The sequence below is a fragment of the Leptomonas pyrrhocoris genome (assembly GCF_001293395.1).
Source record: "Leptomonas pyrrhocoris isolate H10 chromosome Unknown, whole genome shotgun sequence".
Taxonomy (NCBI): Eukaryota; Euglenozoa; class Kinetoplastea; order Trypanosomatida; family Trypanosomatidae; genus Leptomonas; species Leptomonas pyrrhocoris.
The window spans coordinates 790,865-817,734 of NW_015438364.1; the positions used below are offsets into that span (position 1 = coordinate 790,865).

Below are 26,870 nucleotides of genomic sequence, written 5' to 3' on the forward strand. Positions count from 1 at the left end.
TAGTGTAGAGTAGGTCGGGGGGGGGGGGAGTGGACAGAGGTGTTCTCTAAAACTGCTAACGGCACACCGGTGGGAGTACTACGCGAAGGAAGGATCAATACCTCTGTAATGCGTTAGATGATAGAAGGCAACCCACCAGCAGACGAACATCGCATGATGAGGGAAAACAAGAGGTGTAGAACGAAGGGTTGAGAAAGAGAGAGGCGAAGGATTGCAGTCGACCAGAGCCTCCTGCTGATGATACTTCAAGAACAAAACGGCTTTCAGCGAACTTAGCAATCAAAGCGCCGACTGAAAGAGAGTGCTTCCATCGCGCCCCATCTTTTTTGGATTGTCGCGAGCGCTGCCAATTAGTCCTTTTTCTTCGTGTGTGTGCTGTGGGGAGAAGAACACGAAGATAGCGAGTTCAACTGTAAAGAAGCGGGGTGCGTCCAGCAATGCAAATCGAGGACGAGAAACACGTCAGACACGCATTCTGCTCTCTCCCACGCACTTGCCTTTTTTTTTTGGTAAAACCCTCGCTGTGGTTGTGGTGGCACTTTTGGGCATTCAGAATTACCACCTTTATAAGCATTATGCAAGCACATCAAACATTAATTTTCACTTGCGCTTAGGACTGTACACGTTTATTCGAGCCTCCCTCTCGAGGGAGAGTTACCAAAAAGAATCCATCACAACAACAGGGGGAAAAAAAGAAGACTTCTTGTGCGCACCAACAACTCAGCAGTGCTCTTCCGTTTCACCGCCCGAAAGCTTCACGCCGCGTGCAACGCCTCCGTGCGCGCGTGAAAGTCGTCCCTCATGGCGACCTCGAGCGCCTTGCTCAGCTCCCTGTATCGCGCGGCGGTGTGCGAGGCGCGGACGTAGTCACCCTCCGGCCGCAGTACCGCCTGCGCCTGCGCCTGCACCGACGGCGGCAGCTGCGGAAGTATGCGCACCCAACTTAAAAAGAATTCCACCTCGTTGATGTCGTCGATGGGGCTCTCGTAGTCGTCACCTTCATCGAGGTCGAGCTCGGCGCGCGCCGCCGCCACCTCCGCGCTCACCCCGGCACCATCGTCCGCACCGTCTTCCTCCCCTGACAAGTCTTGATAGGCCTCGATGGTATCGTCGCCGCCGTCTACGCCTAATACCGCCTCGTCGCTGACTTCGTAATCTTCAATTTCGTCCTCGACGCCCGCCACGATTCGCTGCAGGTGTGCCTCCGACACGGTGCAGCGGGGACCGTACGTCGCCTCATTCGTGAAGATGCAGTACTGAATCACACGGGTGAGGGGGGCCTGGTACGACGCGAGAAACGCCTCCCGCTGCTGCTGCTGCTGTGGCGGTGCGGAGGCGGCTGGCACGCTCGGGTCTGTAGCGTACGCGAGGAGGGAGGACAGCCCGAGAATGAGCACCTTGCGGGTCAGCAGCGATAAGTTCTCCAGCGCCTCGCCCGAGTCATCCTTCTTCGTCTTCTTCTTCCGGCCGACAGCAGCGGCGGCGGTGGTGCTGCCGCTACCGCTGGCGGCGGACTCCGCACTCGGGCCGTCTTGCCAGCAACCGCGAAAGAAGTACAGCAGTCCATCGAAGAAGCTCGGATAGGCGTTCGCCTGCAGCATCACACCGAAGGTGGCGGCGGCATCGTAGTAGAAGCAGTCCATCAAGGCCGCAATAACCCAGATGCGAATGCGCACATCACCGCTTTGGATGTCCGGGTTCAGCAGTGACTGCAGGAGGAGACCGACAAACTTGGGCAGGTAAGGGTGGAAGAGGCCCGGTGGCGCCGTGATGGACTTCGCCGTGTGCAGCATCGCCTCGATGAGCTGCGCCGGTGCCATCTGACACTCCGGCATGCATGCGACACCCCCAATCAGCATCTTCTCGCACATGGCGTACGTCGCGTTCATCAACGCAGTGTTGCTGAGAAACTCGACCGGCGCACCCGACACGACGTTGTCTAGCACCTCCTCAATGGAGACGAAGAAGTCGACCCCGATGCCCGACTCCACGAGGCGAAAAAGCAGCGGCAGCAGATCCCAGCACTCCTGCGGGATCGGCTTGGAGAAATACACCACGTGCAGAAAGATGGAGAGCGTCTTCTCCATCATGTCGAAGTTGTCGGGCTGCTCCAGCACGTGACGCACGAGGCGGAGCACATCCGGCCGCATCTCGAGAAATGCCGCCTCGTTCTCACCGCAGCTGGTCACGACGGTGAAGATGGCATCCAACAAGGCATCCGCACTGAAGGCGGCCTGCTCGTACTGGCTGAGGTCCACCGCCGCCGCCTCATCCCCCAACGCGGCGCCGTCGCTCGCCTCTTGCTGATCCATGTCGTGCATCGTCGCGAGCAGGTGCTGCACCAAGGTGTGGCCCAGCTTGCCCATGACGGGGGTCAGCTCCGGCGCGAAGTGGGTGGCGAGGTGCAGAATGACCGCCGGCACGAACGTCGTCTGCACCTTGCTCAGAAAGCACAGACACTCCTCCACGAGGGGGACGAGGATGGGACCGAGGTAAGGGCGGGCCCGCTTCATCTCCAACAGCGTGCACATCGCGTCAATGCCGGCCAGTCGCACTCGCACCTCGCGGTCTTGGACGACACCGCACATCATCTGCATAAAGGAGGCGAAGTCGCTCTCTGTCGGCATTGGCACCTTGCTGTACCGCTGGCAGACGACCACCGCCTTGCAGCGCACGCCGACGGAGGGGATGGTGGGCTGCAGGCACGGCGCCACGTACCGCATGAGCACCTGCGCCATCTGCCCCTGCCAAATTTCCGGCACCTCCTTTAAGAACTTGCGCAGGATCGACAGCAGATGAAGGAAACCGAAGAGCAGCGCGTTGCCGGCCGCGGTCGTGACGTCGGCGGTCTCGAAGCCGTGCGTGAGGACGCCGACCAGCGCCTGCAGCAGCGCCGTGGTGTCGTGGAACTTCTTCTTGGTGCCGAGGAGAGCGAGGATTGTGTTCGAGGCGGCCTGCCGGGTGGACAGCTCCGCGTTGCCGAAGCCCTCCTCCATCATGTACTGCACGTAATCCGCGAGGTCGCCGTCATCGGCGAAGACCTCCTCGTCTTCCTCGTTAAAGCAGAGATAGGGAAAGAGGAGCTGCTCCACAATTTCCATCGCCTGTGGACGGAGCTGCTTGGTGTAGAGGGTCTCATCCAGAGTGCACAGCTTCACGTAGCGGATGGCAAACATCTCGCTCTTCTGGTGCGTGTGGCGGTCCGCCGCGGAGACACAGAACTGCAGCCACTGCCGCCAGGTGGCGAGAAAGGCAGCGCCGTGCATCTTCAGGAAATGCCGCGCGACCGGTGCGGGCTTCTTGCGGCGGGTGGCGTCGTTCATGACGGAGTAGGTCACCATGGCTATGCGCTTCATACACTTCACGTACTCGAGATATGCCCTGCCACCGGCGGCGTGGGCGGCTTCGTAGTGCTGCTGGGGAAAGGCCAGCATGAGTTGGAAGAGCCCGTCCAGAGCCGTGGCGTTCATGTCTTTGCTGTTCGTCAGCTGCAGGCCCGTCTCTGCGACGCACTCCGACAGTTTAAACACAAGACGAAACACACGCATGTCCGTGTACGCGGTGTACTCGGGGAGCTTGCGGATCAGCACCGCACATACCTCCAGCTTCAACGGCATCGGCACGAGGCCCGGTGTTTTGAACCGCTTCACGTACGTATAGAGCAGCTCCAGGGCAGCGAGGGACGTCTCCAGCGGCACGTTGCTCACGTCGCGCTCAATACACGGCATCAAGTCGCTCAGGTAGTTCCACTCGAACCCACTAATGAGCGTCATGATGCACGCCCGCAGGACGCGTCGATGCGTCTCGGCCACAGTAAACATGCCCGTGAACACCACCGTCTCCATATCGGTGAGGAAGTTTGGGGTGTTGATCACGACGTCGTCGCCGATGGTGTGCAGCAACGCGTTTTTGGCGTAGAGCAGCGCGGAGAGGCTTTGCTCGGCCGGGAGCGACGGGTCAACGCCAGCACGGAGCAGCACGAGAACACAGGCGGGGGCAGCAGTTGGGTTCTGCATGACCGCCTCTAACTCGGCCGTGGCGCGGGTGCGCTCCTCCTTGCCGCCGTGGTAGGCGAGCTGCAGCAGCTGCAACACATTGGTCGAAGACATCGTCTCGTTTCTTTCCTTTTGTCGTTGTTGTTTTGAGAACGCGACGGAGTAGATCCGGCAAAAAACAAGAAGTACAACAGCCAGACGTCCGCCAAACGTTGAAGGGGAAAGCTGGATTATGAGTCGTCACAACGCAGCTGAACTTCTCAAATGTCAATCGAAAGAGCCGCTTTCAGTGAAAACAAAAAAACAAAGGGCGATAGGCACGTCCGTCCGTTTCGTGGAGTCGTACGTGCATGGAGAGCACAAAGAGAAGTGTAAAGAGAAGCGAAAATTACGACCATCATCAAAACGCTTTCATTCGTAGCTACGAGAGAGAAAAGATAAGCTGTCCTCGCTACAATGCTTCGGCGTTTGACTCTCTCAGCCTGCTGCGAACATCGAAAAAAAGAAAGGAAGGTCGAGAGTCAGCCTTCAATCTATGATCACAACAGAAGAAGCGTATTTTTCCATAAAAAAAATTACTGACCATCTTTTTTTCTTCTTTTTCTTTTTTAAACAGACCGTAGTCGTACAGAACCACTGCCGGCCTCGCACCGTGTTTGATACATGTAGCGGCGAGCGCAATTCGCCTTGTTACGCGATTTAATGGGAGTGTCAACGAGGAAGATAGAATAAGAAGAGGAAAAAAGGTACTTTTGAGAAAACGACAAACAAAGACTCATCACGCAGACGGTTAGTGCTTAGAAGAGGAAGACATCAGCGAACGGAGGAAAGGAGGGAGAGAAAACAAAAACGAAGGTAAACAAAAACAATTGATGCGTAAGCCATACGGCGAACTTCAAGCGACGAGCGAAGAAGTTTTTTCGCAGAACAAGGGAGGAAAGCTAGTACATGACGAAGTACAGAAAAACATCAACCACCATTTGCTGGGTTTGCCTTGCCAACACACGTAATGTGAAGTCGGCTACGAAAACGCAATAGCAGCGTTGAAGGTCAGCGGGCGGTGCTGGGCGTTGAAGGGCGTCGTCTCCTCTGGACGCAGGGGGTCGAACTCAACTGCGTCGCTTTCCGTCTGCAATCGCCGGGCCGAACCGTGCCGTTTGCGTGAACTTCGACTGCCTTTTGCTAACCGGGAAACGCCAGTGCGTCTCGCCGCGGAAGCCGATGGGGTGCGCGACGGAGCAACTCTCAATTTGTCTGTCAGGACCGCCTTTGGCTTGTCGAGCGCGCCCGATGGACGACAGAGCGCAGCGCCCAGCTGGAAGCCGCCAAGTCCGCTGTCGGGGAGCCGCAATGACGATGCCGGCTTCTCTGCACACGCATTGTTGCAGGGCATCGCAGCTTCTAGTAAAGGTGGAATCAATGCGTGGTCGTCCGCTGCGGTAGCGGCACTTTGGCTGCCTTTCCGCTTCAACAACGGCGACTGAGGGAGTCGCCGTCGAGTGGCACGTGGTGCAATGCCTTCATCTGGGGCTTGAAAGCGCAAGTGGATGATGTGCAGAGACAGGACGCCCCTCTGGCGGTGCATGCGCAGGACAAGGCAAGGACGCCCTGGCACCGCTTTCTCCTTCTTGATCGCTGCTGACACTGGCAAAGGTATTTGCACCTGGAGCAACGACGGGTCGTCCTGCACAGCGCGCACGTGAACCGCATCGTCCGATAAGTTCAACGCATGCCGCACGCATTGCCGCACGGCGTCTCGGATCTGGGACGAGAAGGCGGTGTTGCTTCCGGCCTCTTCCAGTTGCCATTGTTGTGCGTGTTGGGGAGAAAGGCTGCGCAGTTGTCGCAGCAACGACTCCATTTTATCCGCACCGCCCACCTCATCCACCGCGTCGTCCAGCGTCGGAAGAAGCCAAGGAGGTCCTGCTTCCAAGTCCTTCGCAAGTGGTGCCTGCCGTGTTGCAAAGGTGGTGGCGTCGGAGAGCAGTTGATGAAGCAGCGGATGTTGCTGCTGCTGCCGCTGCTCGCCGCTGTCGTCGTGGCTTGTCTGCTGTGTGGAGTGGGAGGTGCTACTTCGCTTTGCGGGCCGCAACGACGTGGCAGTGAGGATCGGCAGGTGCAGCATCCCACTCAGGGGTGAAAAGGCAGAAAGTTGCACAGAATTCTTCTGCTGCTGCTGCGGCGGCGGCGGCAGCGGCTGTGGTGACTGGGTGGAAGAGAGGGAGATGGACCCTCTTTCCGGCACCATGGTGCTTTGCAGTGAGGGAAGGGCCATGGCCTGCGTAGCTTCTTTGTTTCTCTCTTTATCAAATGAGGACACTAACGAAAAGAGAAAGAAGAGAAGGTGCAGCACCGGCAGAAGCCTGCATCTTACAAGGAGCGAAGCACCATATATATATACATACAAACACACACATCAATACGAAGAATTGATTTCAAATAAGTAAGAAGAGACAGAAAAGCGGCGAGACTGTCCGAGAAGAAGAAAGCGACAGCAGCCGACATCATCTTTTCGAGAAGCGAAGCGCTCACCACAAGAAAACAGAGAGGCGCGTTTCCTTAACGACAACGGGAAACGTCAGTAAGTCTCCTTCCTCCTTGCCTGCCACGGAAAATGCGAGACCACTCAAATAGGAAGAATTATAAGGTGCGTCGAAAGGCAAGTCACAAGATACCGAACCGCGTTGTTCTCGTTTAGCACTTTTGTAATGTTTGAGGCAGTTTCCTACGACTTCGCTGTGCGCGCACATCAACACAGAACGCAAAGAAAGAGTGGAGACGCGGTGTCAGCGAAATGCAACATCGGCGGATCAACTACATCACTCCGTTTCAAGTTCTTCTTTTTTTGGATTTGCGCTGCGATGCTCCCCTCCTCCTCTACAGCAGCGAGAACATTCGCGTGTCCACGAGGTCTTTGGAGGCGAAGTAGTTCATCGTGGTGATCCACATCCACTGCTGCTTTGCCAGTGATAGAGAAACTGCAGGGCCGGGGATGCCAGGAAACAGCGTCGAGTTCGTGAAAACCCCCCTTCGATGGCGCGCCTCCAGCACCATGTCGCGGTAGCGCAGCGTCTGGTCCTCGCCCATGCGGAAGAAGTGTCCGCTGACACGCTCGTAGCGCTCAGACAAGGCGAGATCGGTGACGAACATGGAGGCAATAACAGGCGTCATGCGAAGCAATCCGGCCGCCTCGCCGTCCAGCAGCCACCGCCACGGCAGCTGACTGTTCGGGATGACGCGACTGCGAATCGGTCCAGGGTGGAGAACGTTCACGGTGCACGACGGCGAGAGCAGCCGCTGCTGATGAACAAAGCGCGCCAACGCAAAGGCGAAGAGCAGCACGCACATCTTCGCATTTCCGTAGCTCCTGAAGCGACTTAGGTGCTGCTCTAGCTCTGCCACACTGCCCCACTCGTGAAAGGTGGTTTGGGCCGTCGGGTTACCAGTGGCCGCAGCGGCGGAGGCGAGAATTACCATGCGCAGCGGCGGCGCCGCAGACACGGCCATCGAGCGGGAGTGCAAACGCTCCATCCGGACCTGCAGCAGCCGCAGCATCAACAAGCTGTGCCCGACGTGGTGCGTCGCAAATTGCTCCTCTAGCCCTTGCCGCGACAGCTTCGGTGGGGTGCACATCGGCCCTGCGTTGCACACGATGATGCGCAGCGCCGAGTCGGTCGCGAGGACCTGGCTGAAGTTCAGCACAGCTGTGGTGTCACTCATGTTGCACACGTGGACGAGGAAACGGCCCACCCGGCCACTCCACTCCTTGTGCAGCATGATCTGCCGATCCACGGCATCCGTCAGTAGCTGCCGCGCCCGCTCCGCCTGCCGCGCCGTGCGTGCAACGCCGTGCACATTCACGCCACTCAGCAGCAGGTTTAACGTTGTGTAGAAGCCGATGCCACCGTAGGAGATGCCGGTCACGATGGCTGACGGACCGGTGCCAGGATCGTCCAGCCCCATCCACAGCCGCCGATCGATGAAGGTGCTGTTCAGCTGCAGAAAGATGTTCTTCTCATTGGCGGTGCTGTGATGGGGAGAGGAGGCGGCGAGTTGCATGACCAGGTCGCCCCGCACGAGGGAGGAGGGCTGGTTCCGCTTGCCGAGCCAAACACGGCCGGCGCGGACGTACATGACCCAGAAGTCCGCAAGCGCGACGAAGGTGCCACGGAGTATGAAGAGGAAGAAGTCCCACGCCCACAGGAGTTGGGATAACATTGCTTCGACGCGCTGTGTCGTGCACGCACGCGTATTGCGGAATATAGCTGTCCAAATAGTATTAATAAGGATTCCTCGCTCTTCCCAAGCGCGAACCCTTCAGAGATAGAGGGAGCACAGAGGAGCCAAATGCAGGAACGAGCGGCGGTGCTCGCGTTGAACGACGACACTGGAATCCCAGTCACAACGGATGAAAGGAAGAAGCGAAATCAAAGGAGAGACACGAAAGCAGCGTTGCCCAGCACGCGGAGTCTTTTGAGAAAAAGACGGCACGATGGACAAGAAAGGCAGGCACCAGAGAGAAATGTGCGAACGATAACTCTACTTCACAGAAGAAAAAGAAAAAGTCAGATATCGACAGGGAGACATGAGAGAGCGAGGGAAGACGACCTCTGAAGAAGCGCAGCGCACAGGAAGAGATAAACTTCTTTAGCTCTTCAGCTGCTCCGCGAAGGAGAAAGGAAAAACGATCTGGAAACGAAGACACCAATGCGGAATGCACGCATTAAAGGAGAAGGGGAGACGAAACGAACAGCTGCCAAGAGAGTTGAGCCGAAGTGATGAAGAAAAGGATACGAAGCAGTAGCACTGGCCGTTGAGAAGAACGCGGATAACAGAAAAACGGTAGAGAGAAAGAGAGAGAGAGAGAGCAGCAGCAGCAGCAAATATATATATATACATAAAGTTGGTTTTGAGGAGATTCGAGAAAGTACATGCGCCTCAACCTTGGCTGAGAGTAAAGAGGTCAATAACAACAATAGAAACACGTCAGCGCACCTCCGTCGGAGCGACGCACGAATCTACAAGGGGATATGAGCTTTACCTCTCTTGTTTTCCTTTCCTTGCCGGAATGCGCTGCCAACGCAGAAATAGGGACGGGAGGGGGGAAACAGAAAGCTGGAAGTGACAGAATCTACCGTCGCTCCTTCCTGGAATGACTCACTCGAGAGAATTGATCGTTGTCTTACTTAAACGGGTGTGCATCCTCTTTTTATTTTTTAACAACTAAAATATGCAAAGATCTGCGAACACAAGCATTCCCCCTCTTTGCCTTTCTTTCTTTCCTTTTCTGTAGCCCTCTGGATTTAAGTGTAAACAGAGAAAGATGAGAATGGGGGAAAGAGGCGCGTGCGCACCAACGCATGTTAACTTCGTCAGCCAACGTTACGCCTCTTCGTCCGTGCCGCTGCTCCCATCGCCGCCTTGGTCGACCACCACCGCCTCCCCGCCTGCGCCGTCGTCCCTGTCGCCTTCACCGCTATTTACCTCGTTGTCACCGCCATCGGTACCGTCGCCTTCAGCGGCTGCCGCGTTGATGTTGTGACGGGAGACGGCGGGTGGTCGTCTTGCGGCGTTCATCTCCTCCTCCAAGGCAGCGGCGGACACGTTCTCTGTCACGCGCAGGTACTGCACCTGTGCCGGGTGCTCGCGGAACGTGATGGGCAAACTCTCCCCAATGTGGTTGTCCGCCTGCAGCTGGTCCAGCACCGCCTGCCAATGCGAGCACTGACGCAGCAGCTTGTCATTGCCAACCATCACCATCGCAAAGCGCGCCCGCGAGCACGACACGATGAGACGATTCCGCGTGCGAATGAAGTCCGTCAGCTTCTCGGTGCGCACCAGCGACAAGATCACCACGTCGTTCTCGTCCCCCTGATAAAGGTCCACGGTGCTGACTCGCACATCCGCGAGGGAGCGCAGGCGCAGCACCCCGCGCAGCATGCGGCACTGACCCAAGTAAGGCGTGATGACCGTCATGGACTTCTGCAGCACACCCTGCGAGGCGAGGTGGGCCACCACCTGCTGGACCATGCGGATCTCTCGCGTGTTCACCTTACTGCGGCTGCCGGGGGCCTCCTCCTCCGGGTGGTTGTGACGCCAGAAGAAGACTCGCTGCGCCAGGCCAGGCACCGTGTCCAGCCGCACTGTGTGGGAGGCAGAAGGGAAGGGACGCGTCAGCAGCGACGCGTGATCGATCAGCGGCTGCGGGGTGTAGAAGGGGCGGATAAGCCGCGAGATGTCGGGGTGCATGCGACGCTGCTCCGTGAGCCGGATCGGCTGCCACGTGCGCGCCAGCCGCTCAAAGAGGGAGAGGTTCAGGTGGTTGACCTTCTCGTACTGGAAGGTGTCCACCTTCGGCTGCAGCTGGAAGTGATCGCCGATGAGGATGATCTGCTTCAGCGAGTCCGTCATGCAGGCCAGCAGCTGCGACTCCAGCACCTCGGCCGCCTCCTCCACCACCAGCACGCTCGGTCGCAGAGACCGCAGTAGGTGCTGGTTCATGGCGCAGCCAGTGGTCGTCAGCCCCACGACATCCGCACCCTGCAGAAGGGCCAGCTTTAATTCATCCGTGGCGTGCAGCCGCACACGGATGACGCTCTTCATGGTCTCCATAATCGTCTGGCAATCACGCGCCTTGGCGGAAATGGTGCGGGCGATAAGGTAGGCGTAGTACTCGTGCCGCAGTCGTGGGCGGAGGCTCCACAGCGAGAGCAGCTCCTCCGGCACCCCTGCGGGGCGACTGGGTGGGTGGCTGGCCAGCCGAATCGCCTCCGAGGAGAGATAAGTCCGGTGGAGTTCGTTGTTGAATTCCCGTCTTTCCTCCTCGCGGCGCATCTCCTGAAAGACGCTCAAGGACACGTCCTCCTCCTTCTCCCGTTCTGCTGCCTCATCGGCCTGCAGTGCGGCGTCCACAGCCGTCTCATCGTCCTTCTCCGTCTCCGCCGCCGCTGCAGCGTCCGCATTCGTGGATCGGTGCGGCGCTGTCGTCGCAGCTGCCGTTGCTGCCGCCGCCCCTGTTGCTGCGGTCTCCTGCCCGTGCAGCAGCGCCGACATGCGCGTCTGCAGCAGCTCCTGGTAATGCGTAGCGGACACCGCATCCGTCGGCCCGTCCGGCACCCCGACAAAGCGCTCCCCGGCAAGCCACGCCTCGCGCTCGTCGTAGGTAATGTGCTTTCGCTGCTCCGCCGTCAGCCACCGCTCAAAGTACACGCGGGGCACCTTCCCGTTCTCGAGGTAGTGGATCTCCTTCGTCAGCCGCTCCAGCCGTTGGTTTAGTACGTAGAGCCGCTCCTTGAGGCTATTGATGGCTGCGCGGTCGGTGCTGCCGTGCATGAGGGAGCCGAGGTTGTAGCCGTCCAGGGCCGATTCCCGCGAGCGGCCACCGATGCGGACGAGGCGCTTCCCACCGGGGAAGGTGCCAGGGTTCGAGGACAGCCCAGCCGTGTTCGCCGCCAGCTGCTGACCCACACGCGGTCGATCGCCTTCCCACAGCCCGGAGTCTAACAAATCGAGCAGAAATTCATCCAACGCGTGGTTTTTGTAGGTGATGACCACCATCGGCCCGACCCGCGGCAGCAGCTCGTCCATGCGGATCGAGCGGAGCATGTTGATGCTGACCTTCTGCAGAATGTCCCCCGACGCGACGAGCTGCTTGTAGCGGACATAGGCCTCCACCACACGGCAGCCAATAAAAGACTTGCCGGTGCCCGGGGGACCCTGCACGAGAATCATCTTCGAAACGGGCAGTTGGCGCATGACGGCTGCCTGGCCTTCGTCCAGGGCAAACCTCGATTGAATTTCATTCGCAATCTCGTGAAACGCCACTGCGCAGTGCGGCGGGATGTACTCCATAAGTTGGCCTTCACCCTTCTCCTCTTGCACAGATTGATGACCACTCGATGCAACCGCACCGACTGCCAACGCATCGGCCGCAGCCGCCTTCGCCGCCGCAGCAGCAGTCGCTGCCTGTGGGCCGACAAGTTGTCGTACGAGCGGCAGCGGCATCGCCAGCGAACCGCAAAAAGCCTCCAAGGCGCGCATGATGCTCTCGTAGCCGGTCATAAAGATTGGCGTCTCGAGCAAGAAGGAGCGGTCCAACCTGCCCGCCGCCGCGTTGCGCACCAACGCCGCACACATCCGCTCAAACGACTCGCTGCCCTCGCACGGACACACGACGATGACACCCGCCTTCATGAGCGTCGCATCGCACGACGAGACGAGGCCCCAGAAGAGTTCGTCTTTCTGCATGCGGGTCGGGTCTAAGCCGGTGGAAATGCACACTGTCGTGCCTTGGTGCAGCTGCGCTCGCAGGTCTGCCTTCGCGCTGTGTGGGTGCACCTCGAGCAGGTAGCTGTTCGGGTGGCTGTAGTCGCGGTCACGTGTCAGCACTTTGCCTACGCATCGCACGTGGGAGTACACGCGGGCGTGCTGCACGTCGGACAACGTCTCCGCGGACGGTGTGTAGGTCGGTAAGCTGTAGCAGACCGCCGGCAGAAGGCGACTGACAGCCTCGAAGGTGTCGGCGCGCAGCAGCGCACGCTGATCGCGAATAAAGCGGTCCGTCGAGTCGTACGTGACGGCGCCGTTGACGGGCAAATTCGACGCCGCAAACACCGACGACGGGTCCGGCGGCGGGACACTCAGCTCCGCCGCGGTGGGGATGAGAGGGAGCGCGGCGCTACGGGGGGGCCGCTCCGTCACTGCGACGAGGCGGCGCGTCTCTTCCGCCAAACGGCGCTGCATGCTCTTCAGCCGACGCGCCGCCACGACCGTAGCCCGGGCAGCGCGCTCCGCCAAGACGGTCTGCAGCAGCTGCACGACCGCCTCCTCTCGCTCCTCCGCAAGCGGGGAGGCATTGACACTTGCATTGCCCCCTGCACCACCTTCGCTGTCATCACGGCTCGATCCGTAGTACTGCATAAGAATGACGTACTGCGCCGCCTCCATCCAGTGATCCTCAGCCAGCCGCGCCGCTGGCGACGCCGTCGCAGACAGGGTCGGTGTGCTCGAGCGCAGCGACGCCGCGCTCATCTCTAACGCATCCTGCACCATGTCCGGATAAAAGCGAAGACGCTGACTTTCGGTGTTGGTCGACGCACCAGACGGCGCCGGAGAGGCGGGAGACGAGGAAAGCGGCGAGGCCGCCGCGCTGCTCGCCGTATTCGCTGTCGTGGTGCACATCAACGATAGGAATGCCTCTAGCACCGGCTCGTGGATCGGCTCGCGATTGCCGACAAAAGTGGTCAGCTCGATCAGCGTGTGCACGGCGTCAAGGTAGAAGTTTACGTCCTGCTCGCGCATCGCCTGCAGCCACAGCAGCAGCACCACCCACTCGTGAGCGTGCATGAGCAGCGTCGCCATCACCTTTATAGGGTGCCGCGCGGCCCGGCAGCGATGCAAAAACTTACGCACGTCGTCCAGGCTGATCACCGGGCGCTCGTGTCGCACGTCGACCGCGATCGGGTAATCGCGGCTGGCGTCCAGCTTGAAGGCTACGGCGTCCCCGACGGCGACCATCTTCACCCCGACATCCACGCGATCGACAAAGAACTTCAACTCCCCCATGCCGGCGACGGTGATGAAGCCGATGTTGCTCGCCTCGTCGATGCGGCACACCAACCCCCGGCGGCGGTCCTCAGCAGCGAAGACGGCGGCAGCGGCAGCACTAGCACCAGCAGGGGCGGCCGTCGCGCCGTTCGAAGCGTTGTCCCGCCGCACGGCCGTCAACTCGGCGCGGGGTCGTTGCCTCTCTTCCATGATTCGACGCCGCTCGACACGCTGACGATGCTCCAAGTACTTCTTCAGCACCGACGGTGTCGCAGCGGAATCTGCGACGTCTGCGGCTGCCGGGAACACCAAAGCAGAGGTGGAAGTCTCAGCCCCTTTCTGTGGGGGCACCACTTTCTCAGCTGACTCTTCGCCGGCGTGGCCCTCGTCGGACGCCTCGCGGCGACGCTTCGGGCACCGCAGGCGGGTGTGGCCGCTCGCTCCGCAAAAGCGACACCACCGCTGTTCTCGCGGCGTGAGAAGCTGTTGCGCCCGCCATTCATTTAACAGAGCTGTTTTTTCTGTGTCGCTTCCGCGGAGGAAGATGGCCGTCGCCGCTGCCCGCTTCTCCCGCCGCTCCGCCTTCGCGTAGTGCTCGCGCAGACGAGGGTGAACGGCGAGGAGCTGAAGAAACGTGAAGCCGTTGCCCAACACCTCCGATGGAATGGACCAGTCAATGCACGCGTTCTTCTCCTCCGTCCACTCCGAGGCCAACGGCATTCGTGCGAGGGTGCGGAAGAAAGGCGCAAAACAATAAGAACGATGTGATCCTTAGCGAAGAACTTCTATAGTGCTCACACGTCATGTAGAGAGTCGAGGCGCGGCAGAATAATAACAATAATCATAATAGCAGCAATGATGAGTGGGAGAGAACCGATGAGCGCAGATATCAGCAACGATGGATGGACACATGAGCTGAGGAAACAGAAACAGCAATATCAGCCATACACACTCAGCGATGCAGGCTATTTTGGTGGCCCGTTGCTTTTCTCAATAGGACGGTCTGTTGCGCTCATCGTCGAGGGTGTCACATTCCAACCTTCCAGAATGCGTCCACAAAGCGGTGCATCCATCAAGCGACACACAAATATATATATATATATATATATGTATAGCAGCTGCTCCATGGCTTTCCTGTTCATAAGATTGGCGTCTTTTAGCTGTTGACGTTGTGCAGACCCTTCGAAGGGCTCTGGAGTCCCAGGCAGGTAAGCACAACCGTGCACCTGTTAGCGGGGTATTTTGGCAGTTTTCCTTTTCTTTCTGCATGTCCCACTCACGGTTTCAGGTCGGGTTTTCTAAAAGGAAGTGGCGTGCAACGTGAAGAGAGCCAACAGAACCGGGTGCAACGGCAAACAGGATAAGGGACAGTGCGCACTCGGTCAACGGTGAGGGTCGACGCCGCAGCATTACGGGGAGAAGACAAAAGACAAAAAAAACCCGGCTCCTTGAACGCGTGCAAGGCGGGGAGAAACAACAGAGCAAGAAGATGTCAAGGCTCTGCAAAAATACAAAAAGTCGATATGGACGACAACGGCTGTCAGCATGAAACCCAACATACGATAAAGTCAGCAAAGGACCTCAGGAAAGGAAACAAAAAGGGGTTTTCGGCCCAAGTTGTACAGCAGTACGACGTAAGTTCTTTCGGCCACCTAGCTTGCGACCTTGTGGCCGCTTTTCGGCACAGCCGACAGATCAAGCGCTTCAGAACAGAGAAGCGCCGACGACGGGGGAAAAAAAGGTTAGCAACACGCAAAACAGCACACTCACTGAACGGGGAAACAAGGCAGAACACAATGAAAGAAAAATGATGTTGCACGCTCACAGCCCGTACACCGTCGCCGTGCTCGGCGACTCCACCTCGAAGGAGAACAGCACGTCCACGCTTTCGCCCGCCCGCACCTCGCGCTCCATCTCCACAACGCCGTCGTTCTCCAGCGCACGCGCCTTCCGCTGCAGCTGCTCCTGTCTGTCCGCCGCGTCGTCGTAGATGTACACCTCCTCCTGCGGCTTCGACGGCGACACGAGACGCACACGCAGCTGCTCCTCGCTGCTCACCGGCATGTGCTCGATCAGCTTCACCTTCACCGCGCCCTTGTCGTCGCCGCTCGCGCGCTTCTTGTTGCGGATCGTGATCTTGTACGCGTACGTCTTCACGTTGTTCTTCGTCCCCTTCAGGTACGAGCTCTGCACCTTGCGGTTCGCCTGCCGCAGCAGCACACGCTTCACCTCCACGGCGCGGTCCACGCCGAAGTCCAGCTCCACCATCCCGCCCGACGCACACTCCGCGCCGAGGCGCGACCGCGTCACGTAGTTGCCGTCCAGGAACACGGCAACGTCGCCCGTCAGCAGCAGGAAGTCGCTCGTGTTCCGGATCTTCGCGTGCGTGAAGGCGGCCGGCAGCTTCTCCGGCACGCTCACGTAGCTGATCTTCGCCGGCATCCGCAGCTCCGTCAGCGGCACACGCGTCGTCTTCCCGTTCGCCAGCACCGTCTGCGGCGTCGGGATGGCGAAGTTCACCACGCCGCCGGTGCCCACCTGCTCCACCGCGGCATCCATCCGACGCATCATCGGCGCAGGCGCAGCCATCAGCATCAATCCCCGAGGCGCAGAGTCAGCTTCCATCATCGCATAGCAGCAGGCTTCGTCAGCGGGTTCCTCAGGCGGTGGAGGCTGCACGACGCCGCAGCGCCAAATTGTCATCGTCGGCGGCAGCGCAGCGTTGCGGCGCGGGGCGGCGGACGAGAGCGTCAGCGCCACCTCGTGCAGGTCCTCGCCGTCGCTCATCCGCACCTCCGCGTTGTAGTACAGCACCACCTCGTTCGTCGCAGTGTCGAGGTGCGCCTCGTATACCGCGTCCCACGCACCACGCTGCACCATGTACGACACGTACACCACCGCCTCCGGCGACGCAGGGACAGCCGCCAGCACCTTCAGCGTCAGCACCGCCACCACAACCGTCGTGCTGTCCTCCGCGCCGCTGCGCTCCCAGTCGTGCACAGAGCGAGACGGCAGCTTGCTCTCCAGCACCGTCACCTCCTTCTCGAGGGCCTCGCGCTCGTGCTGCAGCTCCCGCCGCCGGCGCGCGAAGTCGCGCTTCGCAGCCTCCACCGCGTCCACGTGCGCCGCCCACATCTCCGCGTCGAACATCACGCCCGCCGTCGCCAGCGCCGCACCGCCCTCGCAGTCCACCGCGCGCTTCGCCACGTCCACGCTGAAGTCGCGCGCAGCCGTCGCCTCGTCCAGCGCGATCTCGTTCAGCCGCAGCTTCAGCCGCACGCTCGCCAGCTGCACCTCCACCTCGCGGCGCGCCTCCGCCGACGACTTCGCAGCCGCAACGTCGTCCGCGTCGGAGTCGCTCACGCTCACCACGCCGGCTCTGCCCAGGCGCCGGGCAGCGTCCACGTCCACCGTCCCGTCGCTGCGCAGGCACGCCTTGTCCACCTCGTCCACAAGCACGCCCGCCAGCACAACCTTGCCGTCGTACGCAGCGCCGAACTCCACCTGGATGGAGTCCCGATCAAACGCGCTCTGCGGCCCGCGACCGGCAGGCATCGGCACCATCACCTGCACCTCCTCCACCGCAGCCGCGAAGGACAACGGCGCGCACCGGCGCAGGCGGGACTTGTCCTTGTAGATGGTCGCGCTGTCCACGCGCGGCACCACGTGCAGCGTCGGCGGCGCCGTGGCCGTGGCGGCGGCCATCGCGGACGTGAAGGGAGGTCGGAAGAGGAAGATGAGGAAACAAGCGAAAACACGAGCACCCAGAGCACCAAGGCGGGCCGTGCGGGGTGACGTCTGGCGCGCAAATCAAGGGGAGGAGAGAGTCCAGTAACAGACCTCACCTCACGGGTCTGCAAAAAAGGAAAGCAAAGCAAGGCAAAGCAAAGGAGAGGAGAGAGAGAAGAAAGACGTTTAGATCTGAAGAAAGGCGAATAAATACGGAAGATGTGGCAAGAGGGGCTTTCTTGGATAACGTTGATGCAAAGGAAGATGCAGGAAATAGCTGAAAAGAGGCGCAAAGAAAAGAACTGCGAATTGGTGCATATGGAGGAGATTTGCAAAGGGTTTTGGTCGAAGTGAGAGAAAGGAAAGAAGAGGAAAAAGCGCGAGTGGGAAAGATGGAGGCAGTGAGACTCCTTTGTAGAGTTCGTCGTGTGCTCGTTTTCGTCCTCAAGACGCTGAAATTCCTCGTTCGCATGGGAGCTGCGCCGACCTTCACATGTGACACTACTGCATCGCTCACATTAGCTGCGTCGAAGCATGCATGTGTTTTATCACGCGGCATCCTCCACCAAGCCTGCGAGCACAATTTGTGTTGTTTCCTTAGGCATTTGATTGCCATCAACGGGCGAGCAAATACATAACACACTTTTTAGTTAGACCCCATTCAACATCGCACACAAGAACCCCATAGTGATATACCTCCTCCCTCCACACACACACACAGACACCAAGCGGTGAATACACCAACCGAGTGCCCTCCTTTCAATGGAGACCAAGCAACGAGTCGGACATGTTCTGCAGCTTGTTGTCCAGTTCCTCCCAGCCGGGAATGACCATCTTCGCGTTGTCGAGCTTCGGCATCTTGGTCAGTGGGTTGTTGCACAGGTCGATCGTCTTCGCTTTTGACTTGCTCTTCGCACTGCACCACGTCTCACACCACAGCCACTGCTCCGGCAGAGAAAAGATGGGGATGTTCGCTTGTAAGTAGTTCGGCAGATCCTGATCCAAGTTGGCGAGGCTGTTGGGATCGAGCGCGAGATTGGCGTAGGTGGAGCGGTAGCTGTCGCCGGCCAGCATGGCACGAAACCGGCGCAGATCCACGAGGAAGATGGCGCTGATGTGGTAGGGCTTGCCGCGCAGGTGGTCGACCCAGAAGCCGTGCTCCCAGAAACGGAACGGCACCGTGGCTTCATTCCGGTACTTCTGGCAGAAGGGCGTCATCGCCACCGGACTGTTGCCGATGTCCATGTTGTAGAGCTCGTGAAGGTCGGCCTGGGCGGTCTGGTCCGCATCCACGAAGATAACGCGGTCGACATCCAGGGGGAAAATCACGTCGAGGAACAGGATCTTGTATGCCCAGATCTTTCGTTGCTTCTCCGTCTGCCGTGGCAGCCACCACGGCCAGCGGTAGGTCACAAACCCCACCTCAAAGCCCAGCTCTGCCGCCAGCAGCGGGATGTACCGCTTGAACTGCGGCGACAAGAAGTTCTCAATAACCCAAAACTTAATGCGGGTGGTGTTCGCGCCGTACTTGTCCGAGGAGGTCCGGTGCACGCTGTAGAACATCATGCGCAGGAAACGCTCGTACAGGTGCCCGGACGCGACGGAGAAGACGTGCAGCGTCGGCTTCGCCGGTGGGTGCGGCCTCGCCACGCGCGCGCGCCACGGCGGCGGCCACGTGTGCGTCACATCGGACGCCATCTTTTGCAAAATCGCGTGCAAATCCCTCCCGCTACCGTCACCTGTCGCCGAGGTCGGCAGCGACGACGTCGGCGTGTGGCGCACCCGCAGCGACAGGTAGCGTCCACTGAAGGAGTCCAATACGACCGGGATGTGCTGCCCTTGTGTGAAGTTGATCTCTCCTCTGCCCTCCGCACACGCCGGAATCGGGTGGGGCCCGATGGCCTCGATGCAGTACGCCGCAGCAACCGGCCCGGGCTTCACGGAGAGGTACCACAGACCCGGCCCCGCCTGCAGCTGGTAATAGCCGTTCTGGTTCGCCATGACCTGCGTATCGGTGCTCCGTGCGTTGGCGGTGGTCAGAGACAGCGGGAGGCCGTCCGGTGGCCGACCCACCAGCACATCCGTCGCATCGCCTGTCACGAGAATAGAGTGCATCCGGTACACCGCGAAGACGAAAGGGGTGCCGGGAGACAGCTGCGAGAGCAGGATGTTGTCGAGGTCCTCCTCTGCGGCTTGAGAGAAGACGGTCCACGTCGGTGGCTCCTCCACGCCGAGGGTGAGCAGCGCGCGCGCGGGCAGCTGCGTGAATGTCGCCGCGGGGGCCATCACCCGACCCGACGAGGCGTCGAAGTTTACCCTCGCACTCGCCACGTACTCGTAGAAGTCGCGAATAGGGAATTTAACATCCAGTGAAGGGTTTAACAACACCGTCAGGCGCAGCCGCAGCGGCGATTCCATAAGGTACGACACAAGAGACACGATCAGTTGAGCGTCCCGTGAGGAAGGGTCCACGACGGCGGTGATGCGGTGCAGCTCTTCCCCGTCTCCCGTTGACGCTGCACCATTTGGGGTGTTATTCACAGAAAAGAGTACCGCCCGCAGTCGCTTACGATCCTCCGCACTCGCGAATAGGTGCTCCTCCCGCACCAGCGGCGAGGCTGACTTGACGGCCTCGTGCGCCATCTTCTCGTGCTCAAAGACGCTGGTGAGACACGCGATTTTGCCGCCGTAGAAGGCGTTGTCCATCTCATCTGACGTGAACTGCGCGCCGTCGGCATCGACGGATGTCATCTCTGCGAAGTTCACCTTCACCACTGCCTCTTCAATCGCTTTGGTCATGGGCAGCATCTGCCGCGCCGCTTCGAGGACGTCCCATGCGGTGAAGGTGTCGTCCATTGCTATAAGCCGGCCATTTGTGACAAGCGTCACGTTGACGTCGCGGGCCGGCATTGCAGCCCCCAGCGCGGCCCAGAAATCGCGGCTACCGCTGACGCGCTGCAGCACGTCAGCCGGCGTCCCGGTCTCTTTCACCTGCAAATCGTCCGGCAGGGGGTCGTGGGCGAGGGCCGCGGTCACCGTCGCACGATCGAGAACGCCGGCGCGGCGCTGTGTCCCGCCGACAGTGGGCGACATCGCGAGGGCTTTGCGGAGATGCGAGACGTAGCGCTGAATGGTAATTAGGCGTTTTGCTTCCGCGACGTCCCGCTGGACTGTCTGGCGCAGCAACGCAGCGATGTAGCGAGACACATCGGACGAGGAAGGCGAGATGTCGGCCGCGGTGGTGGTGGCGATGGCGGCTGGGCAAGACACAATGGACACACGAAGACTGCGGCAGACCGCGTAGTGCGCGTCCCTCTCACTCGTCACGTCCGCGCACGACTGAAGGGCGGAGAGCACCGTCTGCAGCTGATGCAGTGTTGATTCGGTGGCGTGACAGGGCAGCGTGAGGATCTGCGTGAGGGAGGGCACATCGAAGGCGTAGGCAGCGCTGTAGAGGTAAGGGGCGTCCTCGATGAAGGCCACAACAGCCTGCGTCGACGTCCACGGCATCGTCTGCGGAGGTCGGAGCAGGGCCGGCTGCAGATGGTCCGCTGCCCCGCGTAGCTGGAGAATTTGGGTGTAGAGGTCCTCCATGTCGTCCGTTAGGTCCCCATTGGCGACCCATTCACGCAGCTGCAGCACTTCCTTGTGCAGCGCGGCGGGAAGCGCCCCGCCGTAGGAGTCGAGCACGACGCCGTTGATCAAGGCGGCCGGGTACTCGGCCATCGGAAATCGGCGGAGCATCGCCTGTGTTTCGTGGTAGTGATTGACGAAGTCCACATTGCTCATGAGCTCCTCCAGACTCGAACCGAATACCGCGTCTGCCACGCCGCGGCACACTTGCTGCACCGTGTTCGACGAAATCAAGTCCTCGGATATGGCGTCCTCGGCCGCATGGGCCTGAAGAAGCTGGACGATCACCTCGATCAACGCCTGCGGCTGGCCGGCTTGTGCGAGGTGGTAGGCGAGGGCCGAAATAGCGAGGACTTCGGGGGAAAGCGAGGACTGCCCGGCAAACCCCGCCGCCTGTCCTGCCGCACCGGTCGCCGTCGTCGTTTCCGATGCGACCTCTGGCGACCACTCTGGGTCGAGCAGCAGCAGCCCGTAGCGCGCCAGCAAGCCTTGGCGGTTCAGGTTATAAATCATCGATATTCTCTGCAGGTGCGACCTTCGCAGCGCATTCCATATAAACACAAAGTGCAGCAAGTTGCGGCGCGGAAAGGGAGTGACGCCCGACGCCTGCGTGAAGAAGGTCTTCAGCTGCCTCGGCATCCCCTCAAAGCGTTCCTCTGCTTCCACGTCGTTCAGCCAGGTCACGTATTGGTCCGGGATAGCGAAGGCGGCGTCGCTGGTGGCACCGGCACCGTGCTCCTCCGCTGCCCGCCACGCAGCGCGCTTCACGTAGTTGCTCACCTTCTCGAGTAACGTCGGCGCGACCTTCACGGTGGCAACATTGCGCGCCGCCACTGCGTTATTCTCCTCTTCGCCGGGTGGAACTAGGCGTGTTGTCAAGGCCCTCTTGATGTGGTGCGAAACCGCTTCATTCGACTTGAGCGCGTCCAGCACGCCAAATAGGCTCAGATCCTTCGCCTCCACCCGCCAGCCCTCCACAAACAGCGCCGACACACCCGGTGAGAGCCGCTGACGCACCCCCGCGAGCGCTTTCTGCACCACTTCGAGGCGGTTCGGCTGCGCGGCAATGCGCGAGAGTGCGGCGGCGTACAGGGGGAACCGGTTCACGACATCCTTCAGCACGTGCAGGCGGCGGCTACTGTTCTCGACTTCGCGGATGTACTGCGTCGCGGCGAGCCCGATGTTTTGCAGCTCCCACACATCGAAGTCGACTTTCAAGTCGCGGCCGCCCATCTCGTCCTCCACCAACGTTGCTAGCTCCTTCAGCGACAACGCGAGGTGGGGGTAGCGCTCTGTCAGGCGTCGCATGTGGAAGCCCGCAACGACGCGATCAGCCTGGTCAGCCGGTGCGAGGAGTGTCTCCGCCGGACTGCTGGCGGCGGCATCGTTGCCCTCCGCCTCCGCCTTGGCGCGTTGCTGCGCAGTCGCCTTCTCATCGAGGACCTTGTACTCCATGTTTTTGAAGTCCACCGTGACTCCGTAGCCCTGCACCACCAGCGGGGTGTCCCACTGCTCCTCCACGAGGGCGGCGTGATCCTTACTCTCGTGTACTTGCTCGGCGGCCGTCGGCCCGCAGAGGCGCGTGCGAGACACCGGCAAGTGACGGAAGAAGTACGCGAGTGTCGGCGTGGTGGCCGCGTCAGAGGTCGGGCGGACGGTACCTTCGCCCTTTTCCATCCACTCCACCGCTGCTTCGTGCAGTTCCTTCGTGGCGGACGACCCAAGCAGGCCATACAGCACCAACACGGCGGACACTTCGGATTGGGGGGCACGAGAGGGGTAGCGGTAGTCGAGGCGAGTCAGCGACACATCCCGGACAGATACCACGGGCACACGCGACGACGGTGAAGAAGAGTCAGCTGTACCTTGGTGTTGCTCCAGTGCCGTCAGCAGCGCCTTCAGCTCGACAGCGGAGTGCACCGGCTGCGCCTGCATCTGTCCACTCGCAGACAGCGCAGGTGTGTAGAGCACGCCAAACGGCTCCCCGCAAGGGCCCGTGGATCGTGGTGGTGATGCCGAGGCAGCTGCAATGTCTCCCTGCTCCGAGGCGGAAATTGCGCTCAGCGTCTGCGTCGCCGTCGCGTAATGCGCCTCCACCGCCGGCGAGTACACGCGAGAGGACATCTCAACCGCAAAGAGCGCCGTGTCAGCCATCTGCGTCTCCGTTAGCGTCCGTGCCAACTCCCAGATGGCCGTGTACTGCACCTCCTGGGTGGAGTAGCGCGCGCTCACCGCCTCGTGGCTCGCTGCGCTGTTACCGTCGACGGGATCATTTCCACGTCGGAGGTGATAGTCCCACAGTGCATTCACGCAGCTGTAGAAGGCGGTCGGGCCAAACGTGCGGCCGGCCCACTCGCACCCTTCCTGCAAAAAAGAGGTTTCGTTCCACGAGGCCTCCACCGTGACGTGGATCCCCTTCGCGTTGGTGTGCTGCGTGGTGCAGAGCAGCGCGCTGAACGCGAGCAGCACCGCGAGCCGCAACAGCGCACGAGAGTTGCATGGGGGAGTGTTCATTGGATAAACGAAGTCAATTTCCTGCGCGCCGAGCACTGAACAACGGAGCAGGAGTGGGGAGTGCTGCAAAACGATCAGAGGCGGTTTATATGTGTGGACGTCTGCACCGACCCGGACACGATGCGGAAGCGTAACTGGGACGAAGGAGATAGTGAAAAGAAAAGAAAAAAGAAAGCAAACCAGTAGGGTTGCAATTGCACCCCTTTTTCTTTCGTGTTTGATGATGATGTGAAAGCAGCGAGAAAGGCGAGGGGGGGGGGAGGAAAAGGAGAATTCTTGCTGTAGACGTAGAGCGTGGTGACGAGGGGTGAGGCCTCAACGTGGACGACGTGGAAGCGCAACCGCGACAAGGAACCCTCCAAACCGGTTTCTTTTTCACGCGTTTATTAACGAGTCAGCACAGGTGGTTTCTGCTTCAGCCCTTCATGATGACATCGAAAGGGGGTCGGCACCAAGAGGGGGAGGAAGGGGAGGGGGGAGGGAGGGGATCGCAACGAGAATAGAAGACGCAACGCCACATCGGTCGCCCACTGTCGAAAAGGCAGGAGAGCGAGAACGTCCGCGACCGATTTTTGTTTTCCTTTTTTCCTTTCTTCTTAAGCAGCGGTTAAAGTGTGCAAATCAACACACACGTGCTACAAACTGCCGTCACCGCACTCAAGCACGCAGGCAACCGCGAAATGGGGGGACACACTGCAACAACAACAAAAAGCACCGCACAACGACTCGCACCGCGATCACAATCGCGCGATAACACCAAAACAGAATCATAAACCCTTCCTTAACGACCAGCAGTTCAAAAAAAAAAAAAAACAAATAAAGACGCCCGAGTGGAGAAAAAAAAAGGGCCCACAAAAATTCGAATACGCTTCTTCTTCCATGACGTGTCTCGAAAGAGCGTAGTCGAGGGCAAACACACACACCTGTTCGTTTCCAAAATACGCAAAACAACAAGAGAAAAGAAAGGGCGGGGATGGGTGTGTGTGTGGGGGGGCGTGTGGGTGTTTAGAGCAGCCACGGGTGCGCGCAGGGACATTTATTCTTGGGCCGTCTTTGTTGTGAAGACAAAGCAAAAAAAAGCCCATCGAGAGAGAACAAAAAAACGGCGTTAAACAAACTCGATAAAGTCCTCTCTCCGCGATGCCAAACGGAAAAGGAAAAGAGGCAGAGTGTTGCAGCAGTGAAAGAATAAACCAAAAAAAAACAAGAGAGAGAAAGAGAGAGAGCGTTAAGAGAGAGACACACCGGAGGCACAAACAGTTATACCACATAGTTAAAGGCACTGGTGGGGAAAACTCATGCAGACATACACAGACACACACCGAGAGAGACACGTATTCTTGGAGAGGAACAACGTGAGTGCACGGGAATTAAACACGTAGAGGAGAACCCACATTAGCGTTCACATGAAACGAAGCAGAGAAGGAGGAGGGGGAGGGAGGAGAAAAGAACAAGAAAGCCTGAAAAAAAAAAACTAAACGATGCTTGAAAGACGCCTAAAAGCGTCGCATCGTTGTACATCGTACTCAACGCATCCCAACGCCCTAGCAATGAAAAAATAAAAGAAAAGTAGATATACATACTTCGGTGTTGGCTTTGAGGCGACGCCGACAGCAATAATAATTACGCCAAGTCTTAGAGATGGAAGAGGGACATCGATCCACGACGACAGTGGCGTTCGCGCGCACACACACACACACACATCACACACATCACACACAAGAACAAGGTAGCTAACATGTATAGAACTCCCCGGCACTCTATCGTGTCTCCATAGAAGCTCTATTGTGTTGTTGCTGCTTGCGTTGTTTCCGCGCCTCTTCACCCTTCGCTTCCACGTTGTCTAAGTGTTTTTTTGGGGGAGCCTGACGAAGCAGGACCGCATACGTTGCAAAGAAAAACAACGGAGAAGGCCTTCAAAGGCCGTCCCCACAGAACGAGCACCGTCCTTTTCGAACCCTCCCTCTCGCGCTTCCTCCTCTACATGCCCTTTGGTGTGCTCGTCGTTTACACGTATCGGGTGGCCATGTAGCTCAGTCCATACACGCTGCTGATGCCGACCGCGTTTGCGATCGTCGTGCGCATCAGCACCGGCGTATGCGCGTACGCGCCAAAGAAGATCTCCGTCTGCGCGTAACTCACCAGTGCGTTGCACGCGAGGAAAACCCCCGCACTGAGCAGTTTCGCATGGGTGGTCAGCCCTGTTGGGCCAACGTTCGCCACGCTCGTCAGCACGCCCATCAACGGCAAGAGCGGGGTGACAAGGCCCACCACAAAACCCAGCACGGAAGGCACACCGGCGTTCGTCAGCGCCTCCGACGTGGTCGGCGGCTCCAGGCGAGAGTAGCCAAGCTCCTCCACCATCATCAAATAGGCAAAGAACTTCTTCTGCTTGGCGAAGATGCGGGTGACAATCAGCGCCTCCTCTTCGGAGAGCCCGAGGCTGCGGTAGATGGTGATCATCTCTTGCAGCTCGCCGGAGAGGTGGTTCTCGATTTCCCAAATTTCGCGCTTCAGCTCTAAGTCGTAGATCTGTCGCTCGAAGGAAAAGGAGCTCGTAACGACGTAGGCAATCGACACCCCTCCCGCTACAGTCCACACAACTACTTTGGACATGTTTCGCACCTTCCACATGGTGCGTAGCGCGTCCGGTGCGCCAATGGCGACGGCCACAACGCCGGCCGCCGCACACAGACCGGCCAGGGTGGAGAGAATGAGAGCACGGTTGCGCATCGCCCCGTTCTTCCGAATGTCAAGGTTGAATGTTTCTAACGACATCCCGTGAATCTCGATCGACTTCTCTGGATCGCCGTACGCCTGGCGCGCCTGGCGCTGTCGGTCGCTGGAGTAATCCGCCATCCGGCTCTTTTTTTTTTTAACGGTTGCCTTTATGAGCGTTTCTGAATCTGTTAGGGCGCTCGTCAGAGAGCTGAAAGGCGGTGTTATTGTGCTAACAAGCGTCTTGTTTTATCCTCCTCTACGAAGAGAGAGAGAGGTGGTGTGTAATGGTGACGCCAAAGGAGACTTTGCTCTGCTGCGCCACTTTTCTCCTTTCTTTTCCTTTTTTCACCCAGGTGGCAACGGTCTCGGAACCGATCGGATGCACAGTATACACAGCGAAATCTGCTTTCCCGCAAAACAATAGAAAAACAAAAGTTCTTTCCCAACGCCCATTAGCGCATAAAGCAAGTTGTCGCGGGTCCATCATAAGAAGCAAAACACACTCAGAGATAAGGAAGCGGGGAAGGAGGGGAGAGGGGGATTCGATTGTAATGAAAGGCAGACAGCAGCAACAGAACAAGACATCTGTGACAAGCCACACACTCTGAATCGCGCTCCATCTTCTGCCTTGATTTCTCTCAAGGCCTTTTTCTTTTCCGGTCTCCCGCTTCGCCTGGTAAACACACCACGCAGCCTGGAACGACGCGGAGAGGGTGCAGGGCGCGCTTTGTC

The 26,870-nt window shown here is 59.2% G+C and overlaps 7 protein-coding genes across 8 annotated transcripts; all 7 read right to left on the minus strand.

Annotated features, from left to right (window-relative positions):
• Positions 1–755: 755 nt before the first annotated feature.
• Positions 756–4,279, minus strand: ABB37_04797 (hypothetical protein; the record flags this gene model as incomplete). Its single annotated transcript, XM_015802595.1, has 1 exon — positions 756–4,279. Exon 1 carries the CDS (start codon positions 4,107–4,109, stop codon positions 756–758), a length of 3,354 nt encoding a protein of 1,117 aa, XP_015659039.1. The 5' UTR covers positions 4,110–4,279.
• Positions 4,280–5,016: 737 nt separating this feature from the next.
• ABB37_04798 (hypothetical protein) lies at positions 5,017–6,466 on the minus strand (the record flags this gene model as incomplete). 2 transcript variants are annotated; one of them, XM_015802597.1, is made up of 1 exon in its annotated part: positions 5,017–6,466. In XM_015802597.1, the coding sequence occupies exon 1, from the start codon at positions 6,241–6,243 to the stop codon at positions 5,017–5,019; it is 1,227 nt and encodes a 408-aa protein (XP_015659041.1). In that variant the 5' UTR covers positions 6,244–6,466. The 2 variants fall into 2 exon arrangements, with proteins under 2 accessions (XP_015659041.1, XP_015659040.1); XM_015802596.1 differs by having other exon boundaries at positions 5,017–6,365.
• A 406-nt stretch (positions 6,467–6,872) lies between these two features.
• Positions 6,873–8,802, minus strand: ABB37_04799 (hypothetical protein; the record flags this gene model as incomplete). Its single annotated transcript, XM_015802598.1, has 1 exon — positions 6,873–8,802. The coding sequence occupies exon 1, from the start codon at positions 8,211–8,213 to the stop codon at positions 6,873–6,875; it is 1,341 nt and encodes a 446-aa protein (XP_015659042.1). The 5' UTR covers positions 8,214–8,802.
• Positions 8,803–9,377: 575 nt separating this feature from the next.
• Positions 9,378–14,261, minus strand: ABB37_04800 (hypothetical protein; the record flags this gene model as incomplete). The annotated part of the gene is made up of 1 exon (XM_015802599.1): positions 9,378–14,261. The coding sequence occupies one exon, from the start codon at positions 14,259–14,261 to the stop codon at positions 9,378–9,380; it is 4,884 nt and encodes a 1,627-aa protein (XP_015659043.1).
• A 1,101-nt stretch (positions 14,262–15,362) lies between these two features.
• On the minus strand, positions 15,363–17,573 carry ABB37_04801 (putative mitochondrial hypothetical protein; the record flags this gene model as incomplete). The annotated part of the gene is made up of 1 exon (XM_015802600.1): positions 15,363–17,573. Exon 1 carries the CDS (start codon positions 17,244–17,246, stop codon positions 15,363–15,365), a length of 1,884 nt encoding a protein of 627 aa, XP_015659044.1. The 5' UTR covers positions 17,247–17,573.
• A 456-nt stretch (positions 17,574–18,029) lies between these two features.
• ABB37_04802 (putative mitochondrial UDP-glucose:glycoprotein glucosyltransferase) lies at positions 18,030–23,626 on the minus strand (the record flags this gene model as incomplete). The annotated part of the gene is made up of 1 exon (XM_015802601.1): positions 18,030–23,626. Exon 1 carries the CDS (start codon positions 23,415–23,417, stop codon positions 18,030–18,032), a length of 5,388 nt encoding a protein of 1,795 aa, XP_015659045.1. The 5' UTR covers positions 23,418–23,626.
• A 1,798-nt stretch (positions 23,627–25,424) lies between these two features.
• ABB37_04803 (putative mitochondrial hypothetical protein) lies at positions 25,425–26,576 on the minus strand (the record flags this gene model as incomplete). The annotated part of the gene is made up of 1 exon (XM_015802602.1): positions 25,425–26,576. Exon 1 carries the CDS (start codon positions 26,274–26,276, stop codon positions 25,425–25,427), a length of 852 nt encoding a protein of 283 aa, XP_015659046.1. The 5' UTR covers positions 26,277–26,576.
• Positions 26,577–26,870: the final 294 nt, after the last annotated feature.